Consider the following 22639-nt stretch of genomic DNA (forward strand, 5'->3'; position numbering starts at 1 on the left):
AATTAATAAGATTCTTCTATAATAATAACGAAAGGTTTAATCGTAAGGGATAGACATAGGGCGAAACTAACCAGTAGGATGAGTGTTTCTGTCAAAATGTGCGTTCAGCAATTCCAAAGCCTGAGGCGTAAAGGAGGTCCGCCGTTTTCGTTTTTTGCTCGGTTCGACCCCGATGAAGTCCGTGAGATGATTTACGCCGCTCTTGTACCTGGAATCAGATGCACTACTCTTGCTCAAATTCGGAAGGTTACATTATCGGCGTATATAATAACGGTTACCGCCGCGGGTTATGCTTTCATGAAAATATACATTCCCATTTGTTATAATTATGAGTCGCGAAATAGGATCTCGTTTAATAGTCCGATCGGCTAATCGTCATGTTTTCACAATAATTAATTACGTCCGTGAGTCTATACCTCGGGCACAAAATTTCTCCTGCGGTTTATGAAATATTGTTATAAATCCAATATGAAAAAATAATTCTGTTTACTGTTTTGCACGTTCGTAATTACGTTAGCGCGAAATAGGATACTGATTAAAAAAAGGAATCACCGGCGTCACGATATTCGTGCTTGGACACGTTCGGTCGCAAATATCCCGTCCAGTATTGGATTTTTCACCGAGTACACACTCGGGTTGATTCACGAGTCGAACTTACTCCACGTATCGCGAAACAGAACTCGCGGCGACGGTGTCGGCGTCGACTCAAATAAAATTAGCGATCGAATAGCCGCGGCGCTTTCAAACTCAAACTTTCATTTTATTCGTTATCCAAGCTCATCGAATAGAAATTCATTTAATTTAATTTTAAGAAATTATTTTAGCATTATAATATCCTTAATATACATAGAAATAATATTGCCATAATAACATTGATAATAATAAAAATGTGATAAGATCGCAGTGCTTGCTTATACCTTCTTAATATTTAAGAATTATGGAAACAAATGACATCTAAACGTTTCTATGTTTAGATATCATTTTTATTATTATCAATGTTATGGCAATATTATTTTTATGTATTAAGGATATTATAATGCTAAAATAGTTTCTAAAAATTAAATTAAATATTCTTAAAAGATTGATTCGCCAGCATGAATAAATTTGTTTGCTCAAGTTTGTTATCGAAGAACGGAATAAAAGAGATTAATATAAGAGTAGATTACTATAAAATTTTAATAGTTTCATTGAATTAAATAGTTGCATTGATTATTGAACAACGAAAACATTCGTTGCTCTTTTCAGTTATTTTCTAATTAAATTAATGCAAGATAATTTGTATTAATTATAAATTTATTATTAAAGAAATCAATGCTCGTTACCTGATGCGACAGTTTTATGCGTCGTCTTGCAAGATCGATATTCAAATAACTTGAAAGGAATTTACGTTAGAAAGGATCCGATCTCGAAAGTCTCGAATCGAGAGTACGCAAACTTTTTTGGCGCGAGCGGTCGACATAATTTCATTTGACGGGCAGTATTATCGGGTGGTGCGGCGCGGGGCGCGACACATGGAAAAAGCTCGCGGCCACGACAGTAAACAGGAGAACTTCCGTTGGGACTCCCGGGTGAGCGATGAGAAACGGGTACGGGATGTGGCAGCGGAGTCGGGGAGCACCCGATGGTGGTACGGTCATTGGTACGGTCGCGGTGCCGGCTCAAAATTTATGTTTTTAATTTAACTCCGAATGACCAACTGTCGAGTCGAAAAAAGTACACGGCGGGCCATTAGCATCGCGCGGTAATATTTCGTCGAATTCGCGAAAACAATATGCTAATGGAGAAGTCGGTGAGAACGCGAAGAACCGACGCGGCGCGACGCGATGCGACGCGACGCGACGATTCGACGGGGGTCCGGATGCCGCGTCGCGCGTTGGTATGCGTTGGTGACCGGCGAGCGCAATGGAGAAACAACGTCAGGCGCAAGAAAGGGAGGAAGGTGAAGAAAGAGAGAGAAATAAACGTGAGTTAATACGTAAGGGAACGTGAAAGCTGCGTGTAAGCTCGTACGTGGGTGTTACACGTCGTTGTTGTGTTAGGTGTGGGGGGGTGGGGGCGGAAAAAGGGAGACGCGCGGAGAGGTCTAAATGAGTACGAAAGGAAGAAGAAAGACGGAAACAGAAGAGAAGGTGGAGGAAGGAACGGAGGCTGCGTGAGCGGAAGGAATGACAGAGAGAGAGAGAGAGGGAGAGAGAGGGGGGGGAGGGAGGGAGAGAGAGCGTCAACGGCGCTTCGTGATGCCGCTGCGGGTAAGAGCGAGGTGACGGCGGCGGTGGCTTGTAGGTAGGAGGAGGCGCGACGCCGGGGGAGAGGTACATCAGAAACCTGATTTTAATTAGTCCACAGTTTAATTACTCGGCAGATAAATCGTGCACGTGCACCGCATAAACTAGCCGCTTTCATTTTTCCCGGACGCGGCCGGCGCACGGTCGACGCTTAGCTCTACGCCGCGCGAATGCAGGATGGGTCATTGTTGCTGGCTTGCTCTCGTGAAAAGAGAAACGGCCGCACCCGTACCCCGTACCCGTACACCGCTTCCGTCATCGAATGATTCGATTATTCCACGCCGCGCTTCCGCGGTCTTTCTTTCACAGGCCGAAGCGTGCCGATTCAATCGTTGCTGCTCGCGAACGCGATCACTTTTATGCGAATAAACGCGGCTGTTTAATGCGGTACTTCTTTTTCTGCTTGACTTATCCTCGCAATTGAAAATATAGATACGAAACTTGGCAATCGCGTTTCGACGATCTGTGCTTACACTCATATTCACATTCCCTATATTTGGCGCTGATGACTCGATAATTAACATTGCGCGTATATTTTTTTATGCACACAGAAAATTACACGGCATTAAACTTAAATTAAATGGAACACTATGTGTGTAAATAGTGAATAACGTTTTGTCTCTTTGGATTAACAGGACGACAATAATGATAAACAGATTGAAATCAGAAACATAGTTAATATTCGTAATATAGATACTACTTGACTGTAATAAATTTAATATTCAATCTTACTTTCTAAAAAATCGCTGCATAAGTGGAAGAGCGCTGCGATGTCAAAACCGTATCGCGGTGCGTTTTAATCGTGGCACGGCTATACATGGATTCCTGATTAGCTCGCGGCGCGTAAAGTTTCATTAGATTTTATCGTCTCGTAAAATTTACACCTTGTGGATAGATAGCGCGAGGATTCTTAAAGAGGATCGGTAGTATCTTTCGCGTCACAGCAGAGCCTAACCACCGTGGCCGCATTGCGCTGCTGCCGCGAGCGGGTAGCCGCCTGGTCGCGATCGCGCGGTAACGGTTTCTCCCATTCTAATTAACATTCCACATATTTATTAAACGCGGATTCGCAATTAATCAGGTGGATTCAATTAGCGAATTACCAATTAGCACGCACGCGTTCGCACGCTCTCGCGCGGACGCGCAGACGCGAAGTCGAGGCCGCACCGGACGATTGCGAAATAATCGTGCATCAGAAATACAACGTTAGAGAACTTGACTTGCAATTGAGAAAGTCTGTTTCTCTCTCTCTCTCTCTCTCTCTCCGATTGGAGAAGAGAGAGAAGTCTAGTTGTTTATTTGTATTAATTATAGAGTGTTTATGGCATGTCGAAAGAAACGTTGCATTTATGATACTCTTCCGGCATAAACGCATGTTGATACGTCTTTTTTGAAGAAAAACATTTTCTCACGATACTCGCGCGATAATTTTTAAGATTCCAGTATAAGGATATTACTCACCTCTCTTCCGCCTCCTTCATCCACCTCTCGAGAACGGGCTTAATTTTCTGCGCGCTTTTCGGCGTAATGTCCAGTTTTTCGAATCTAAAGCCAAGAACAAGGCTTGATCCATTTTCCTGCTCTCATTTCTCAGGAAATTGATTGAAAGGGAATGAATGTATGCGAGAAAAGACGACAAGGACGTAAAAAGATAAGATCCAATCCAATTTCTAGCTTAACATTTTGAATAACGTATTGAGATATTTTTGGAGAAACTCAAATCGTTCAAATTTTCTCTGAACACATTTGCTTTCTCGCCCTTACGTCTTTGTCCCACTAAAGGAGCACTAGAAGGCATGCATTGACTCAATAACAGGACATTGACAATGCGTGCATGCTTTAAGGTTTGGTGATGCCGTGTATGATGTTGCCAACGCGCTGCGCAAACACTTCTTGTGCGGGCGAGCGAAATCAATTTTCCGATCTCGATCGCATTTCTCGTTGGAACGATCCGGAGCTTAAACTCGACGAACAATAAAAATCGCGAGTCCTCGGTTTCGTTCTATCTTTTTATTCTTAGCGCGTTGGCGACATCATGCCCAAGTTTGCCAATGCCCTGGCTCGAAGAGAGTTAATTTTAGAAGTGCTCCTTTCGCATCTCTTTTCCGAACGGAATTAGAAATTAGTGAGAGTGCTTGTGCAGCTATACCCAAATATGCCTGCCGGTTTGCAAACGGGGAGAGAACTGATCGCGAATCAGTCGAACGCAAATAAAAAAGAGGAAGAGAGGAAGACGTCTATTTTTATTTTACAGGATGTATGTCGTTGATTTGAACGTGATTTTGGACTAATCGTCTTTTTTTTTATCTAAGGCTCCTTTTTCAAGGTTGTCGGAAAATTCGTGCTCGATTTTCCACTGTTGGGTATAACTGCGATTTCTTAAAGGATTTTAGAGTTTTAGATTTTTAGGTAAATTAAGTAGCATGGAGGGGTGAACGTACGTAGCTTGCTGCTGAGAGGCAATCTGCGAGGCAGCGTACATCTGGGTAGCCAGGGCACTGGGGAACAATCACCAATGCTTATGTTAGTTGATACGATAAGAATTTTCTAAGAGGTATAAACATTTTCTCTTATGTTTGATATTTTCTCTTTGCTTGCTACCGACATTACCACGGTGGTTCCCATTCGCATTTCAAAGACGCATTCGATCGGAAGGACGACGATGACGATAAATAGCGTAACGATCTGGAGATTCCCTACGGTCTACGAAAATTGTTTCCATTTTACGAGTAATTTTAACATCTCGATTTAGATTAAATTGCAGCATAAATCAGGAACCATCGTGGTGGATTACGGTATAAATAAGTTTATCATAGCACGTTAGAATTGGAGAATGCATTTGCGAGAACTGTTAAACTCCTCTGAACAAATTTAAAACGTTGCGATAAATAATTAATAAATAATGAAAGAAACGCGTAAAAAAAGAAGAAATTTTGCTGAAGGCTACCGTACAAAAAAGAAGAAATAAAAACGTAAAACTGCTTCGAGATTCTCTTAGCTTTACGTTCAGACATTCATTCCTAATGCTGTTACAAGGCCATCGAATAACGGATAACTATCTGTTTTTGCTACTCCGAACAAATCTCAACCCTTTCTACGCCATTTCCAGTGACCTGGCACACTGTCGTTTTTACTTTCTACCATATTATTGAATTCTCATTAGCGACGTCTGTTTCGACGAACGCGAGGAGGACGATGCAGCAATAACTAACCTGCATATGGCACTTTGACTGTATGCGGGGCCCTCAGTGACGCTCAAAGCCTGACCAACTTGGGTCTGTGTCAGACCCAAAGACAGTCTACGTAGTTTAAAGACCTTGGCAAACTCCTTGATCTCATCCAAATTGATCCCATCGACTACGTTGTTAGTGGCCTCATTGATCGTTGGCTGATCTATAATAAGAATTTATTCTATTCCTATCACATGAATTTATCTATCTGCAGATAGGTAAATAAACTATAAAAATCGTCGGAAGTATTAGGATTTTTTGTCGCAAGATAAATCTGGTATCTCTGCTGAGTTAATTCTAAATGAATTAGCAATGATCTAAACGTTTAAAAGCTTCGAACTAATATTATCAATCCTATTTTGAATTTTTTTTATTTATTTAAGAGAGACTTTCCTGTCTTACAGAATGCAATAAGAGAAACGAATCTTTGATTTATATAAATCGCATCGCGAACTAGTTTGCGAAAACGATACTGAATCCGTTATAAACGAGATGAAATATTCATAAATGAAAGGTTTACGCTCGATAAGCGATCTCTGCGTCGCGCTTGGTCAGTTTTATAGTGATTACAATAGTGCATTTTAAGTAGATCAGTGATGGTCCACTGTCGGTCATTCGAGCGCACGTTTCAATCGATTCGTCGGAACGCAACGTCGGAGCTCCGGCGAGAAGGCTGCCTAATGACATCAGGCGGCTTCGTTAAAGCAGCTCGAGCTACCACCGATTTCTCTCGTAAATCTGTCACCCCGAATGTATACGAACGCAATAGAAATGCCCACATACTCCGCAATCCCGACCAGTTCGCCTGGTTTCTGCGCCGCGCAATAAACTGCAAGTCCTTCTTCCGCGACGGTGTTTCTACGATCGTTAATTTCTGATCAAGGCACCGAGTACTTCGCACGTTTCAAACAAAAAGCTGCGAGCAAGTTATATGACTCGGCAATGACACGATAAATAAAGGAATAAGAATATCGCGAGCGCTGTTTAGATTGCAAAGTTAAAATAAAATGACTATGGCATTATCGTGAGTGCGATTACTGGACTAGCTCTTCTAAGTCTTGTACACATTACAAATTACAGCAATAAAATGAGTACGATGCGAGAGATAGCTAATCGTTAAAGCTTAATAACGAAGTGTACAAATATCAGAACTCGACATTTGAAGTGTATCGTCTAATTATTTTCATTTGTAATAAATAATAAGAAGGTAGAAGAGAAGATTATAGCCCCCTTGTATTATGGTTTCCATTAGGCAAAGACTACTAACGGTTACATATAGAAATTTGTTTAGCCCGCAGTTATTATGCGCTAATATACCAACACATAATAGTGTTGACGTCTCAACAGGCTTAACACGGTCCCATTTTCAAAGTTTTTATATCGAAATAGTTATTCTCTAGATAAGTTGATTACAATTTTATTACCAATTTATAGTTAACATTACATGTATTATAAATTTTTAATACTGGAATCCATACATTCATAAAAGATATCATGTACATGTATATATTCTGCAATATTTTGTCTTTATTTTCACTAAATATATAATTTTTCATTAAATATATAACAAAACTGTGTTTTTTTAAACAAAATAAATTTTTTAAACCTATTTTAGTGGAGGAGAGATTCATTATTATTCCTGTTTCTCTTTGGTCAATTATGCAGTGTTGTTACATTTTATAAATAACATTCTAAGTATTAGATATTTAAAATTTTTCAGTCTAGAATCGATTGAACAACATATTGGCGAATGGGAATGTTAAATTTTCAATTAAAATATAAAATTTTTATTATTAACAAAGTTGCTGTACAAAATGTAAACGAGGGCCATAATACTTTCTCCTCTAATAGAAAAATTAGAAAACTATTTTTATTGTAATTGCGATATTCTATTCTGATCTCTACGCGAGAAATTCTATCTCTGAAATTCTATCGGAGAAGAGTTAACAAAGGCAAATATTTATGAGATAATACGCGCATCTGACACTAGCAATTGAGAATCGTTAGGCTTCTTGCGCCGAATGATTATTCCATCGCGTCAGGATGACGAAGTGCTAGTCTACGCGATGATTGTGAGTTATTAAAATTATTGTCAGCCAACGCGAGGTTACGCGCGCTGCTGGAATCTTTATGGTTTCCTAGAAGGCAGCAAAGAACGAACTAATGCTGCGTAATGAGTCTAGTATTTGATATCCTATTACAGTTGTCAAGCGGTCTACGATCAATGCGCGACGTTCGAAATATTATAAACATTAAATCGTTCTTTTCGCGAGGACAGTAATGTTTCGTGAGTACTGCCATAGAGAAACGCTTAAGCCGTTTAAGCGATCGTTAGAAAGAACTGAATATGTACTTCAATTATATATCACAGGCGTATGCTTGTGATTTTGCACGCGGCCAGTCGCGATTAACACCTTGTCAAAAATATCGTCAGAATGTGACAACCTGGCAAGATAAAGATAAGGAGCGCGTTTGCATGTGGTAATTGCTTCTTTAAAAGTGATCATTATGCATGCAATCGCTTGTCGACATTAGCGAGTGTGCTTCGTATAAGCAAGTGATTGCGTTATAGGAAGATGGTGTGTCCCCGGCGAAAATTGTAATTAAAAGCTGTCAAGGAGTAACACGGCTACCCCGAAGGCGTAGCTCGATTATCATTTACCCGGCGCGCTCGATGTGGACATCGTTTTAAACGCTCTGCCAAGTACCGCAAACCAATTGACACAGATCATTCCGACTTTCGACCCGTGGGTTAATATCACCGCAAGAAAAAGAGAATAAACTGTGTCTTACTCGGTGAATCATTCAAGAGATCATCCTCTTCTTCCTTCGGACTATGCATACTGCTCGGAGAAGCCTTTACCCCAGCACCGCCAGGTACATGTGACGTCGTGATAGTAATCTCGCCGTTGCTAGCGGCCAATCTATTCAAAGCGGATGCGGCGGACACCACGGATTCATTCAATGGCGACGACTGCTCCGGTCTCTCCCTGTGATGTTTTTCCGTCGGCTGTAAACACAATACGGTAATAGGGACGGATTAGTAGCTCACCGTGAACGAGAGCACTCCTCTTTCACGTGAATTATGCACTCAACAATGAGACGAAGCCTCGAATCGAGACACTTTAGAGTTTCTAATTAATGGTAGGAATGTCGCCGATACGGAATACTTTCTTAACGAGATCACTCGGTATTGGGAATTATTCTGGTTGTTTCGCTGATCTTGCCGCAGTCTACTCTGCGCCGGAAATGGAAACCGCGCGTTCGACTATGCACCGCGATCCGATAGAAATCCGTTTACATCGTTAGAAAAAAAAAAAAAAAAAAAAAATGGAAAAGAAGAGCCAGCGAAGGTATTTATTCTCTTTGATTCATATGGCAGTGTTATTCGTTGATGGAAGGTTAACTATACTAACGGTTATAGTTGAAATTATTGAGAAAGTGAATAACACGTATCGTACCGGCCACTAGTGAGATGAAACGTGAAATGCATGCGGTTTTCGGAACAATACAGCTATATGCGCGAAAATATGAAGCTTATTGTAAAAGAAAAACATTGCTATTTTAACAAGCAATGATATGTCTGTCAATTTTGTTGATAGCATGACATGAAAAATTCTATTATATTACCTAGGAAACTATAATTACATAGTAGTATAATTACATAAAGTTACGTAATTATTTTATATGCCAATTATTATAAACGAACAAGTTTTGTGAAAAGGATAGCAAACTTCTAAATGTTGAAATATTTTTATTTCGCTTATTAACACTTATTATACTGGTGAATTTATACTGTCTATATTTTCGAAGAACGATGCTAGAAAGAACGAGTCTTACGTACTGTGTAATGATTCATATGCGAGGTGTGTCGGTGGCTGTGCTGTTGAGGCGATGTCGTTAAAAGCGGTTGCTGAGAAGCTTGGGCGGCCTGTACAGCCTGCGCCGCTTGCGCCTGTGCCGCTTGGGCAGCCTGAAGCAGTTGCTGAGGTTGCATCGCGCTCAGAAGTTGTTGGCTCGCCGAGCTATTGCTCAGAAGATGCGGCAAAGCGGCAGGGTTCAGTCCTAATCCCGATGCCAGGCTGGGGCTCGTGGGAACTGATAAAAGGACAAGTAAACGCGCATAGTACGACATCCGATGCCACGTTAATCACAACGTAAAGTACAACAGTCATGCTATAACCAAACGTGTATATAATTTTGGGGAGTAAAATGTATTATTATTATATAAATTGACGTCAGTCAAAAATTCCTAATATAATAATGAAATAATTTAACATTTTGATTACAATACGCTTAGTGTATTTTCTTTCTAATTTTTTCGTTTCTAATTTTCTTTCTAACTTTTTTTTTTCTATGAAATAATTAAAATTCGGAAATATTATCACAAAATCGAAAAAGAATACCAATATTTTGGTTCTAGATCCAATTATACATTGTAAAATGATTTGGTATTTCAAGATTTACACAAAAAAAAACTTCAATTACAATGGTTTTTACTGCCAGCTGAGGTTACATAAAACTTTAAACTATTCCGTACTTAAAGAATTCAACACTGTATATTGCAATATAGATTTAGTAAATGCAAAAACGTTATTTATACCGCAAGTATAAATACTTTCTTCTTTTGCAAGGATAAAAATAATTGATAATGAATATATAATATAACATGCTAATAACATTGATTAAAATATATTCAATGTAATCAAGTATATTTAACAAAGTATATTAAATAGCTTCGTAGAAACAGAAACTTATATTTATATCATAACGTGTAAAGATAGATATATTAAACATCTTATAATTATATCGGATCACATCGGACACGTAGCACAGGGAAACTTTATAAACAAATTAGTATTGAACTCACCATTGCTCGTAGGCGTATTAAGCATGTTTTGCGGTTGAGCTAAAGATTGAAGATTCGCCAGTGTTGTAGAAACTACTTGTCCGTTACTAAGCGCCAAATTCACCATTTGATTGTTCGTTACGTGACTGACCGGTATAGTCAAGATGGTTTGGGTGGCGATTCCTGAGAAATGAGAAACATTTTTCAAAATTAATTTGTTTCAATGGCAAGGGACTTGTTTTCAGAATCAAGGGTGACAGAGGCAATTGATTATGCCTTCATTAAAACGTTATATGCCGATCGTATATCGAATCAATAGATACTTCATTTCCATTATGAACATAGTCCACGCGTCGTTGATCCAGGATGGGTAGTAAAGTTATCAGAGTCTCATAGAGGGATTATTAGGCAACCCATAGGGCAGGTAACCTCGCAGGCTAGCGTAGTTGGCAAACTATTATCGTCATCTTAATAGTGGGTACAGGTACTGGTACTGGACTACGCTGCGAGAAGGACGCCTAATCATACTTAGAATAGTTTCGGGATTACCTCCAGCTCCGCTAATCTGATTACCCTGTACACGCGCTTAATATGATTACTGATCATGAGTACGTACCCGTGTTGCCACCTACAGCTAAGCTAAGCAAATCCCGTATTCCGAACAGCCATAAAAGTTTCACGTTCTGAGGTAAGGTCAACCGACAATCCGATTAACGTGCAGTTCAAACGTTACCGAACGATAACGCGCCGTCAATACTTACATTGTTGATTCACAGTCTCTTTGACAAGGGTGTAAATGATTTGAAAATATTTCGTTTACGCCCGGGCACAATCTGCGATAGCAATGTAATATTTGCTCCTCTGTTACGCGTTATGATACTATCTACTAGGAGCAAAGGAGAATTCTCCTCAACATTTTTAGGAATATCGAAGATTTATTTATATCTGATAAAGAACGGCTCGAACGACGATGTTATTTCCATTTTCAACGGATCCAGGCGTACATGACCTCTCGTGTATTTTAATCTTCGCCGGTTTTTGGGTCTTAATCGTTCACACGATAAAATCTCGGACGGCCGATATCACTTTAAATAAAGCCACGGACATTCCTGCGGACAATAATTTCTATGAACGACAACCTATTGACCGCACTCTCGAGCACTCCTCGACTCATCCTCGCCGACACTCGATGTCTATCAGAGACCAATCGAGCGTTAGTCAGTTACCATCGATTGAGTCGAAAAGCAGTGCAAACATTATTTGCCGCCACGTAACTCGTCATCCTACCGCGGCCGGTCCATATCCACGAACTTCAATCCACTTAGGCGGAATCCCAAAGTTCTCCTTCTACCTCTCGTCCTCTGCCTCCGCCCTGCTCCGTGCTGCGTCTCTATCTCTCGCTCTTTCTCTCTCTTTCTCTCTCGATTGCTAGAATAGGAACCTAACTTGGTAGAAACGAAGTTAGCGCGGACCGCAATCGATATAATAGCGGCCGAATCCGCGGAGCTGCGATGTCCAGCCAGTGAGTGCTAGGGTTAGGAGCACGAGGGGAAGCAGAACGGACCTGAGAAAGGAGGCAGGATGGGGTGGGATTCGTGAGGTTGGAGAGGGGTATAGTGAGACGTTAATTATACATTGAAATTAGTTGCAGAGTTTGCCCTGTGCTCGGCGAGGCAGTCTAGGACCACTAAGTATGGACGACGGGCCGGCCTTAGTCCAAGCTCTGGTCAGAGATAGTCGATATTATATTATATATCGGCACATCTTGATTGCACAACATTATGCGCCGGCACAGCGTCGGGTTATGTGTTCCGTTCAGCGAACGCGCGATGATTTTATGCGTGGCAACTGTCGATGGAATTTTGATTGATTGAAATTTTGGTTATCTTACTCTCGTAGATCGTTTGCTAGCGATCCAGATCGATATCATGATAATAAAATATGTGAGATAAGAGGTTCAGAGATAACTGAATGTTGAAATTGTCGAGTGCAGTAATTTACCTTGCGAAGTGGGGATAAGAAGCTGAGCCCCTTGAATGCCCTGAACCAATTGACCGGACGTTAGGATGAATTGAGGCATCGCGACCGGTTGCGGTTGAGATAATAGCTGAGGTAACGTTGCCATTGGGGCTGAGCTAGGTGGCAAAAGGTGGGAAGCTGCCGTCGTACTCGAGGCTGTTGGTATCGTTCCGCCTGGGAATGAAAATTAACGATTTCACCGCGTTACATTACTCTTGTCATCCGATTTTTGATCCTCCATTCCGATCTGGTCGTTCGAGTTTTTATATTTATTTAAATTCACTCAATTTGTGCTTCATACCTGACGAGCTGACAGTTAAATTCAATGGAGTATTGATCAGCTGATTATTAGTTAATCCCGCTGTCATTCCCTGAAGACCGGCGGCCAATGACGCGACTTGTGGAAGATTTTGCAAATTCGCTAAATTCTGAAGATTCTGAAGTGTCACCATACCGGCCACTACGCACAAAGTTCGAATAGTATTAAAACGATGTTCTAACGGGAGTTCATACGGATCGATAAAGTTTTCGCGTTCGTAAAGAAATAATTTCGCACTTACTTGTCCCGTTTAGGTGAGCTTGCGCGACCGCCGCACGTTTCGCTTGATGGAGATTTTCAGGTGACGGACTTCGCCGTCTCTTCCGTGAATTCTTCATGTCATCTATCATCATTTGATGTTCGTGGAGTGAACCACCACCTGTCGCCGGTTCGGGACTTCCAGCGCTACTCCTGTCGCTGTCCTGTAACAGATGTATATATCCACATATACAATATATGTATATAATCACATACCAGATTGAAATTCAATCACCTTCGATTTATACGAGACCGAACAATAGTCGCGAGGAATTTCGTTTCAATTGATTTATTCTATATATTGCTCGATAACAATAATGTTCATTAAATGTGTATTATTCTAATGCGAATTACTAAGAGATCAGATGTCTTTCTGAGTTTTCCATGTAAAATGTTGTGCATCATTCTCTCGCTAAAATCAATCGAACGGTGACGCAAAGGTTTTAATAGCGTTAACAGTCATTTTGAAAATGACCGAAACATTCAATTATACGCGCGTGGTTCGTTAACACACGTGCGAGGCTTTTTATTGCGGTGGTGCGTTTAACGTCGAAAATAGATTAATAATCATTCACAGTAAATGATACGCATTAAAATATTCCATTTCAGGCCGGTGAGAAATTATTAGAGGTGAGAAAAAAACAATGACAGTAAATTAATGACGATAATTATTGTAATATAATGCACGTAAACCAATGAGTCTTACGTCACGGTCGGTGATCACTGCCGAATATTAATTTCAATATCACTTACGCGTGGCAATGAAAATTGAGTTCGCCTGTATTATCGCGATGCCGATACTTGCCCATAAACATAATCCACCAATGCGTGTGCGGGCAAAGTGATTTAGTTATTCACGCTCAATAACACATTTTTGGAATTAACTTGGTCGGCCGAGCCGACCGTCCGATTTAATCAATACCAATTTGGCAGAACCGCGCGACATACGGCGTATCGTGACTTCCGAAAATTTTCATCGACAAACAACAGCCGCGGAAAAGGATTATGCGGGAAGGCGAGAATTGTGCCGCGCGGGGGAAAAAAAATATATTAATCACGCGTCTCGCAGTTGCTCCCGCTTTCGTGCCTGCAGATATATAATTCATGCATATTTACGGAATACCAGCGGAATAATTAACGAACGCCTGCACATTAAGGCGCCCCGTATATACGTACATGTGCACGTGTAGTCGAGGTTCTTAGAAGACAATCTAAATTATAATAAATCGATGGAGTATATATGCCGTAATGCTTTACCACCACGAGTGTATATCGACGATGGTGGTGGCTGTGCCGTGGAGAGTAATGTTACCGGTGCGGCCTCTTTGCATAATGGTATGGAAATATGCCGGAACGTGTATCGCCATAGTTGGATACAGATTAAGCGTTTTAGAGCTTCGACACTCGAGTAATTCGGGAAAAAGAGTTGCCGCCCGGATAACTGGACCCATGAATAAATCCTGGGAAAGCTTCTGCGGTGGTTATCACCTTACCTTAGACGTGTGACTGCTCCGATTATACGCGTATTGATGTCGACGAAAATTATATGCATATAGAATGAATGTAAAATATATTTATGGGGTTTAAGGTAGCAGCAAACTCGAGTTATTTATCGAAAACTGTAATTATTTTCCTTATAATTTTCTCGAGGGGAAAAAATTGGAAAAAAGAGTATAAAACGAATAAAACTCTTAACCAATCCGTAACTATCGCCTTAATTATATCGTCAAAGGATCTCAGTACATTCAGCCTGATATTTTTTTTGAAAAGGAGTATCCTCTGGGTGCGGCTTGTAATCCCGGCTTAAATTTTCGTCAAAGTCGCACAATGGCCCGCGCGCGTCGCTGGTCCGAGGCATTTCATTGCATAAAAAATAGATAAAGCCTGGTCGATAGGTAACGAACGAAAATAGGAGGCGCAGAGGGTACGGCAGTTCAATTTTTTTTCCACGCAAATTCGTAAACGGCTATACCGCCAGTATAGCCATCCTATATTAAATGGACGAGGCGAGCGGGATTAGTTGAATGCACAGGTTCGACCATTTTGCTTGTAAAAGTGCACGCGATATACAACCAGGCGCAGAAACATATGTTTACGAGCTTCTGGTATTTCGTATAAATTAATCAACATCGCAGCATCGCGACACATAAAACAACACTTTGTGTGAGATCGTCGACTTTGCCATTACTTGCCAAATAATTTTTTTGCGCGTGGGAATAAATATATTTTCATCATACGAAAGCAAAAGAACGTCTGTACTATTGATAGTCTCAATAAAAGAAATGCATTATATAAATGAATTTATTAAAAACGAACAGCTCTCAAGTAGAATTTCAAAGGGGTCCTTTTATTTTTTGTACATTTCTATGATTCTCCTGATTGCTACAATTATAAATTATTATGGAATGAAATGAGTATAATATATTGGTAGTTGTATATATAACATCAAGATTATAATTTGTAACTAACGTCTGTGATTCCACGCTTCACACCTCGTGACATAATACGGCAGTCCAGATTAATCCATGCAGGTTCATCGAACAAAAGAACCACCCACGCCGTTTCGCCCACATCGACATCTCAAGTTCTCCGAGAGAAAATGAGTCACATGATCGGGAAAAAATCCCGCATCCGTAAGCCGTCTCGCTAATATGAAAAATCGAGCACGAGATTCTCTCCCTCCCGCAAACGAGGGGAGGGCGGATGGTGAACGCGAACAGCCAGTGGGAGGCGCGAAAAAAATACACAGGGCAGAGAAAAGAGGGCGGAGAGCGTTCGGTTGGTCGTTGGAAATGCAACAATAAACATTACTTATCGGCACGGGGGAGGGGAGGTCTCTAACAATGCGTATACGAGGAGAAGCGGCGCGGCCGGTAGCAAAGCGCAAGTTTTTTGCAATAAAGTCATTTCGAGCCGTTTGAGTTATGGGTAATTCCTGCGGAACGCCCGGGCCTGTGCGCTCCAGCTCTGCCTGGTCCGAGTCCGGTCCATTGATTAGTATTAATGACTTAGCTGCACTCATTTCGCCCGAATAAAAGTAATTGGATTTGGCTTCGACCCCGCGCGGACCGCGCTGTAGTTTGGCGTCGGCGGCGTCGGGCGGCGTCGGCGGCGTCGGCGGTGGCGGTGGCGACGGCAGCGGCTGGCAGAACAAAACTGGTGGGCGCGTGTAAAAATACATTAATATCTGTTTGCGCTTAATAAACGATAGCCGCGCTGACTTCAGACTAATGGCCGTATTCCGGAATCGGTAATACGCATTTTTATGTTTCTTTCTGAAATGCGGCGCCACCGCCGCGCCACATCGTGCCGGTTTCATCCCATCTTCGGCCGCGGCTGTTTCTGCCCCTGGCGATCGATTTGTCGAGCGGGATACCGTTATGAAAATTGAGCGATTTTTTGGCAGAAAAACGCTACGTATGCGAGCTTTACTCGTGGTCGAAAGCAGGAGTACGAGTAAAAAATATCTGGACTTTTTTTTTTAAGTTTTCACCCGAATTAGGAATTTTGTCAACATTAATATGTTGGCTAAGATGTAAATTATCAACCTGTTTTTGCTGACTTAAAAGTAGAAAAGAACGTAAAGGTGTAAGTTTTTAAAAATGTAAAATCAGCGATTATGTTTAACTTGATGTGAAGCTCGTAAATTGTTTCAAGCTTTTAAACTGTTTGATTGAATGATTCTGTTGATATATATGGAAGAACATCGCGCTTGTAAATATATTCAAACAGTTCAAAGCTGGATGTGTAATTTGATTTAAATCTTGCAAATTTTATTTATGTATTTATTTGGTTGCTAATAATATTATCACGCGATCAATTGAGGTCAATAATTATACGGAATCATTTGATACGCTACGGGAAAGCATGAAAAGATGAGAGAACGATGAATTTCCTTCATGATTAAGGATTCTAACGAATCCTGCGGGGAGTCGCAATTATCACGTGGTCATTGCGAAAGGGTGTTATCGGGAGTAGAAACCCAGCGAGACAGTGGCAGAGGGTCTGCTCTCTATTCGGAAAGGACAGAGCGGAGACAACTAGAGAAAGGTAGACAGAGATAGTTTGGCAGAGAGAGAATCATGGAGATAGTCATAGAAGTAAAGGGGAGGAAACGACAGAGAGAAAGAGAGAGAGAGAGAGAGAGAAAGAGAGAGAGGGGGAGGGGAGGAGAAGGGAGAGAGTAAGAGATAGAATCCGCTCGACCCCTCGGTTCAGGCCGCTTTGTCTGTAAGTGTAATTAGTCCAGGGTGGGGTTCCTGGGAGTCGAGGCTCGGGGGTATAAGGGAGGGTAAAAGAAGGGGGGTGCAGCGGAGCAACGGGGTGGTTCATCCTGGCTTCCCTCGCCCCGTCGCTGTGCCCCACCACCGCCTTATTTATATGCAAATGAGCTTCATTTCGCGATATTAATGTTCCACCCGAGTCGGCCTGCCTCGGCGCGAAAGGGTGCGAGGATACGCGGAAAAGGGTTCGTCCTCTTGCTTCGTATATGTTTACGACTGTTTCGTCTGCATGGACAGCAGTCGAGTCAAAATGTCAAAAATTGCAACGATCTCAATGAGCGAATAGATGAACTTGCGTCCATCTGTGGACGACACTGAGTATTATATAAATTATTACATAATTTAAACAAAGGGTTATAAATATGAGGAAACGTTCAACCGCGGAAGGTTTTCGAAAAATACTTTTAGTATTTCGCTTTATACTTATTTTACTAAATCGAGAGCGGCACGAGTATCATCGCAAGAAATCCGCCTTACCGTTGCCTCCTCCAGCGTGCCGCGCGATTAATCGCTATTACACGATGACTTGTCAGCCTTCCCAAGCGGATCGAAAATTTCTAACGGCACACCGGCATAGTCCCAAGTCGCGGCACTTACATGGCGCGTAGGTAGTACAGATAATGACCGATTTATCGTAACGAGTGGAGCGTGGCGGCGGGTAGACAGACCCCCATCAAGGCCCCACCGGGGTAAATTAACAACAGACAAGCCACTTGAAACATTACCGAGGCTTCCTTGCGAAGCAAGCTGGGGGTGGGCTCGCGCTGTTGCCTTACTCAACATAAATTAGGGCCGATAGAAAGGGTAGATTGCAGAATGTTGAGTGTATAACGACCGGCGCGCACTGCCGGTAACGGTGTCTCGAGCATCCGCGCGTCGCGTCTTACTCCTGCGGCGCACGCGAGCCCGAAAAATCTTCGCCGCTGCACGCCACCGGGATTTTACACGCTCATGCACAAGAAAATTTAAGCGCCAATATCGAGGTCCCCCGCGAGGTCCCCCACGTTTTAATCGATACGAGAGATGTGCTAAATTATAATCTATTAAAATTTTTATAAAAAATCTCGAAGTGTACCGAATGCACGGAAAGAACGATTTTGCTGAAGTACCTGAGAATTTTATTTATGAAATCTTATAATTTACAAGAGTTTTTCGAAGAATACGCGAAAAATATGATTCTACTTATAAAGTATTTAAAACTGAAAATAGTTTTGTTAGATGAGCAAAGTAATTATGGGGAACGTTTAAGCATGAACAATGCTACAAAAAGTTTTGACTTTATAATTATTTTGAAGATTTAACAAAATTATTTTCACATCTGCATTCAAGCTAAATTTTTAGATACTTTAGCGAAACAGTTTTTCCTTTTGCGTATTCCTCGAATAAATCTCATAAATTATTTCATAAATGAATCTATGTTAATTTCCTGTGATGTTGAATAAAAAAAAGTCACGCATATATTTATAAAATGATTTTGTTTTATAAAACTCGTTATGATCCTACAGTGTCGGTGTAAAGGTATAATTTTACGCAACTATGTGATATTGAAGTGGAAAGTGATCGTTACGTTGAACGATTTCTCCGGTAATGTTGCCTGAGTTTCCTTCGAAAAGCTTAATTACGGCGAGTCAGCGAAATAATTCGAAATAGGAGTAAACGTTTGTGCCGACGGTATTTGCATTTAATGGATATTAAAATGAATGACCATCGCTCATTACGAATGCCGCGGGGCGTCCGTGGTAAAATCGTGGGTAATGAAGTCGCGGGGGCGAATCTTACTTGTAAATGGATCCTTCATTATATCCAGATACAGTTCTTTGAGGAATGCGTTCTAACGACTGTTCGGACACGCTGCTAAGGAATTTATGAGAATTTCTCACCGCAATATTGAGGATGCTGCGTAATCGCCTCTAAAAACGCTGCATTATCTCTGCGATCCGCTCTTGCGCATTGTGTGTCGATGAGATGTTATTCTTTCAAATTAAGTCCATGTATACACAGCTGTAAAATCTCCATACTTGCAGTCTAGACGATGGAATGCTCTCTCGAAGGAAAAGAATTACGTCCTTGAATATATTTTGTATTGACACGCAAGCACGCAAGAGGTGTTTCGTTTTTTCTCTCGAAATTTTCTCTCCTCTCTTCTTGACCGGTTGCTAGAAGCTACTCGAGCAATCTATTCCGGGTATTCTTCACGGCGGGCATCTTAATGCGCACGAGTCGTAAACCGCGCGGACGTGGTGTAAATCTATTCGTACCGTCGTTGTTTAGCTCGGTCTGTGCCCTAAGAGAGGGCGGTCGGTCGAAGCAGAAAGAGAGGGAGGACGAGGACAACGCCGGGGGGGGGGAGGCGGGGGGTGGTTGAGTGAGAGAATCGGAGGTGGGTCGACCGATGCATGAATATACATGACCTTACCACCAACCCTTACACCGCAACGGGGCTCTGCTTACATTATTGTATATCTAATTCCGCGGGTGGTTCTCAAAATTTGCCGAACGTCGCGCGACGACGGCGCGCCGCGCCGCTTGCCCGCGCCCGGCTGAGAATCACTGCCGGCTCACGACATTATGCAGGCAGTCTACATATTATACATTCGGACTGGGATTCAATTAAGTTTGGTTAGACCAAGTCCCGCGGCCCTCTCCCGCATCCGGTCTGTACTTCCTTTCTCCGACTCACGCCTGCAGAAGGTGTTCCGAATAACGCGCATTTTTGCTACGGCCGATATTGTCGTCGAGTAAGATTCTCGTCCAGCGTTGCATTTGATCGCATTTACTACGGGGGAAAAAACAGCTACGTACAGTAAGTGGTAGGGTGCAACAGATATTTGTTTGCTGGGTATGATAATAAGTACGTGTTACACGATAACAATACACGAGTAGCAGACATTCATTAAAAAATTGCGTGGTATCTCGCAATAAGGTTGCGCCGTGTTGCTTTCGCGTGTCCCTTGAATTGCAAGAAAATCGAGGCATCCGGTGTCGAAGCGGCGACGGAGGACGAATTACAATCTAATTCGGCGAAACCACGATTATCCATCAGCCGACTCAATCATAGTCGAGTCGGGCCTCGCGACACAAGAGCGTTTGACATTTGGCGGGCGTAACCAACCGTAGCAATAAGGTTAATTGAAATACGTCAAGTATAACGCATAGCGTTGAGAATACTTGTATACCGAGTCGATCGTCGGCGCACCGGTTCAAGACACGCACACGCTCGTGACACACTTCGATGTATGCTGCTAGATAGGTAATTAGCGGGACCACGTGGTGCAGTCACGATACGAGGAGACGCATGGGCGAGAGCGTCGGTAAGTGCGTGAGCGCTCGTCGAAAAGGATGACGGATAGGTCGCCCGGGGAAGGGGTGGAGGGGGATTGGAGATCACGTAAGGGCGGATCAGGCGGAGGGGGACACGAGGGGGTAGCTGACGCGCAGCGGGCAGGAAAGCGAAGGGACGCTATAATAATGACGGAAAATTGCGCGTTTCCATGTTACGCAGCGCAGATCGTCGGCACTTAATTCAATTCGATTGCGATACAGTTCAATAATTCGATTAATTAAAAAATATCATAGAGCCGCTCAGTCGGCTCGATCGGCTGCCGCGCCTTCCGCTTCGCGAGAAGCGCAAGGTTTTTCTGCCCCCCCCCTCCCCCCCCCGTTTGAGCGCCTCTGATTAAGAGGGCTGATACATCGATAGCGCAGAGTTCAGCTAATAGCTGAACGCACCCTTCGACGTTGCCGTATCATCTGTAATTATTTGATTATGAGTATCGGACGCTCGGTGTTCCCGAAAATCTCCCTAACGACTGCGTTCTTTTTGTCGCACGTGCAGCTGCATCGTTGAATCAAACGACTACCCTTCGTCTGTAATCTGTTTAGATGCGAGCTTATGCTTATTCCTGTAAAAATCTTTTTTATTATATTAATACTGCAATAAGCCGTACTAATTATACTCCTACTTTTCACAGATCACGTACAATAGCAGCTACACACAGAAAAGTATCAAAGAAAGCGATTACTTAATATACCTTCTTCTTCTAATATTGATATTTATAGCGAAATTTATTTTAAATTTAAGTACATATTTTTCTGTATACAGAAGTTTTAAATATAAATGATAAGTTTGACTTAAAATTACCAAGAAGATATCTTTTGCGAAGATAACCGTTACTTAAAAATAGAAACCTTAAAAATGAATAACTGCTTTTAGCATGAGACTGCTATTTTTCTGTGTGTATAAAAGTGAAAATTATTATAGATTTACTTTATTTGCGATGGCTCTAGCACTTATTTTTATTTAAAAATGCCATTCTTCTAATATTTCAGATCAATTGAAGTTTTGTCACGACATTAATCCACACTCTCTACAATTTTCGCGATTGTAAGGAATATGCAAATCGTATCAAAACGTTGTGAATAATTGGAGAGTGATATTATCACGACGGTGAGTACAGTTTTAAAAAAGCATATACATAGAAGACAATTATTTTTGAATGACGTACAAACGCGAAATGAAACCAGAGAATTAGGATTTTTAATTATTGATGAGATCGACCTTAAAAGTGGCAATATGCGCAACGGTTAATATTTAAGAACATACCCCGACATACCATTGCTATATTAATGTTTAATTAAAAACAAATGGCGCGGTGACGTCTATCTGTGGATTACTTTCTATTAGTTAATTAATTACGCCATATCGATATCTCTCCCGCTATTTCATTAATATGAGGATAACGACATAATAATGCGACTGCCACGTCACGCGATGCCCCGTGTAACGGTTTTCCGGAAACTCGAAAATATGTAGGTAACCGCACATTAGAATTCGCCATACTTAAAAATAGCTGACAACGACGGCGCGTTCGCCGCCGAGGAGCATTCGGGAATGTTATAATCCCGGCGCGGTGTCATAATGATAATAACAACGCGTTAATTAAACTCGCTGATTTATGCGCCTTTCATATTGTAATTGCTCACCGAACTCGAGTCGAGACGCGGAAAGCGAGCGCGCAGCTACGGTCTCGGGCGATCTCTCGCTCGGAGAGCTGAGATAATGCGAACGAATTAATGAGTCAAGGCGCAATTAATATCGACCACTCGCGCTCGCCGTCTAGCGGCGAAACCTCAGCGTTATCTTTACCTTCGCGCCGCGAGAAAGAAAAGACGCGGGTGCGGATTTTCCTAATTTTTTTTTTTTTTTTTCTACGTTATAATCGTAATAGCACGGGAGAAGGTGTTCGTTCCTGGCATAAAGTGCGAGTTTCGCTCGCGCAAATTGCGTATTCTCCTTTCGCTGCCCAATTCAGCTCAAGAGTCTCGAATACAATTTGTTACGATTTAACGTCGGCCGCGGGGGGAGGAGGGGAAGGGGAGGGAGGAAAAGCGGGCGG

At 41.9% G+C, this 22639-nt stretch overlaps 1 protein-coding gene across 4 annotated transcripts in view; it reads right to left on the minus strand.

Moving 5' to 3' along the window:
- Window positions 1-22639, minus strand: part of LOC105831151 (POU domain, class 6, transcription factor 1) — a 112990-nt gene that overhangs the window by 1770 nt on the left and 88581 nt on the right. The window contains exons 3-12 of one of the 4 annotated variants that reach the window (XM_012671096.3): window positions 12944-13124; window positions 12685-12843; window positions 12366-12557; window positions 10386-10547; window positions 9360-9613; window positions 8309-8525; window positions 5498-5678; window positions 4727-4783; window positions 3747-3830; window positions 72-223 (exon numbers count right to left, since the gene is read on the minus strand). In XM_012671096.3, the coding sequence (XP_012526550.1) occupies window positions 72-223; window positions 3747-3830; window positions 4727-4783; window positions 5498-5678; window positions 8309-8525; window positions 9360-9613; window positions 10386-10547; window positions 12366-12557; window positions 12685-12843; window positions 12944-13124 (1639 nt within the window). The remainder of the gene's footprint in view (window positions 1-71; window positions 224-3746; window positions 3831-4726; window positions 4784-5497; window positions 5679-8308; window positions 8526-9359; window positions 9614-10385; window positions 10548-12365; window positions 12558-12684; window positions 12844-12943; window positions 13125-22639) is intronic. The other 3 variants (XM_012671097.3, XM_012671098.3, XM_028189457.2) reach the window with 3 other exon arrangements.

This window comes from Monomorium pharaonis, chromosome 4 (genome assembly GCF_013373865.1).
Source record: "Monomorium pharaonis isolate MP-MQ-018 chromosome 4, ASM1337386v2, whole genome shotgun sequence".
Classification (NCBI taxonomy): domain Eukaryota; kingdom Metazoa; phylum Arthropoda; class Insecta; order Hymenoptera; family Formicidae; genus Monomorium; species Monomorium pharaonis.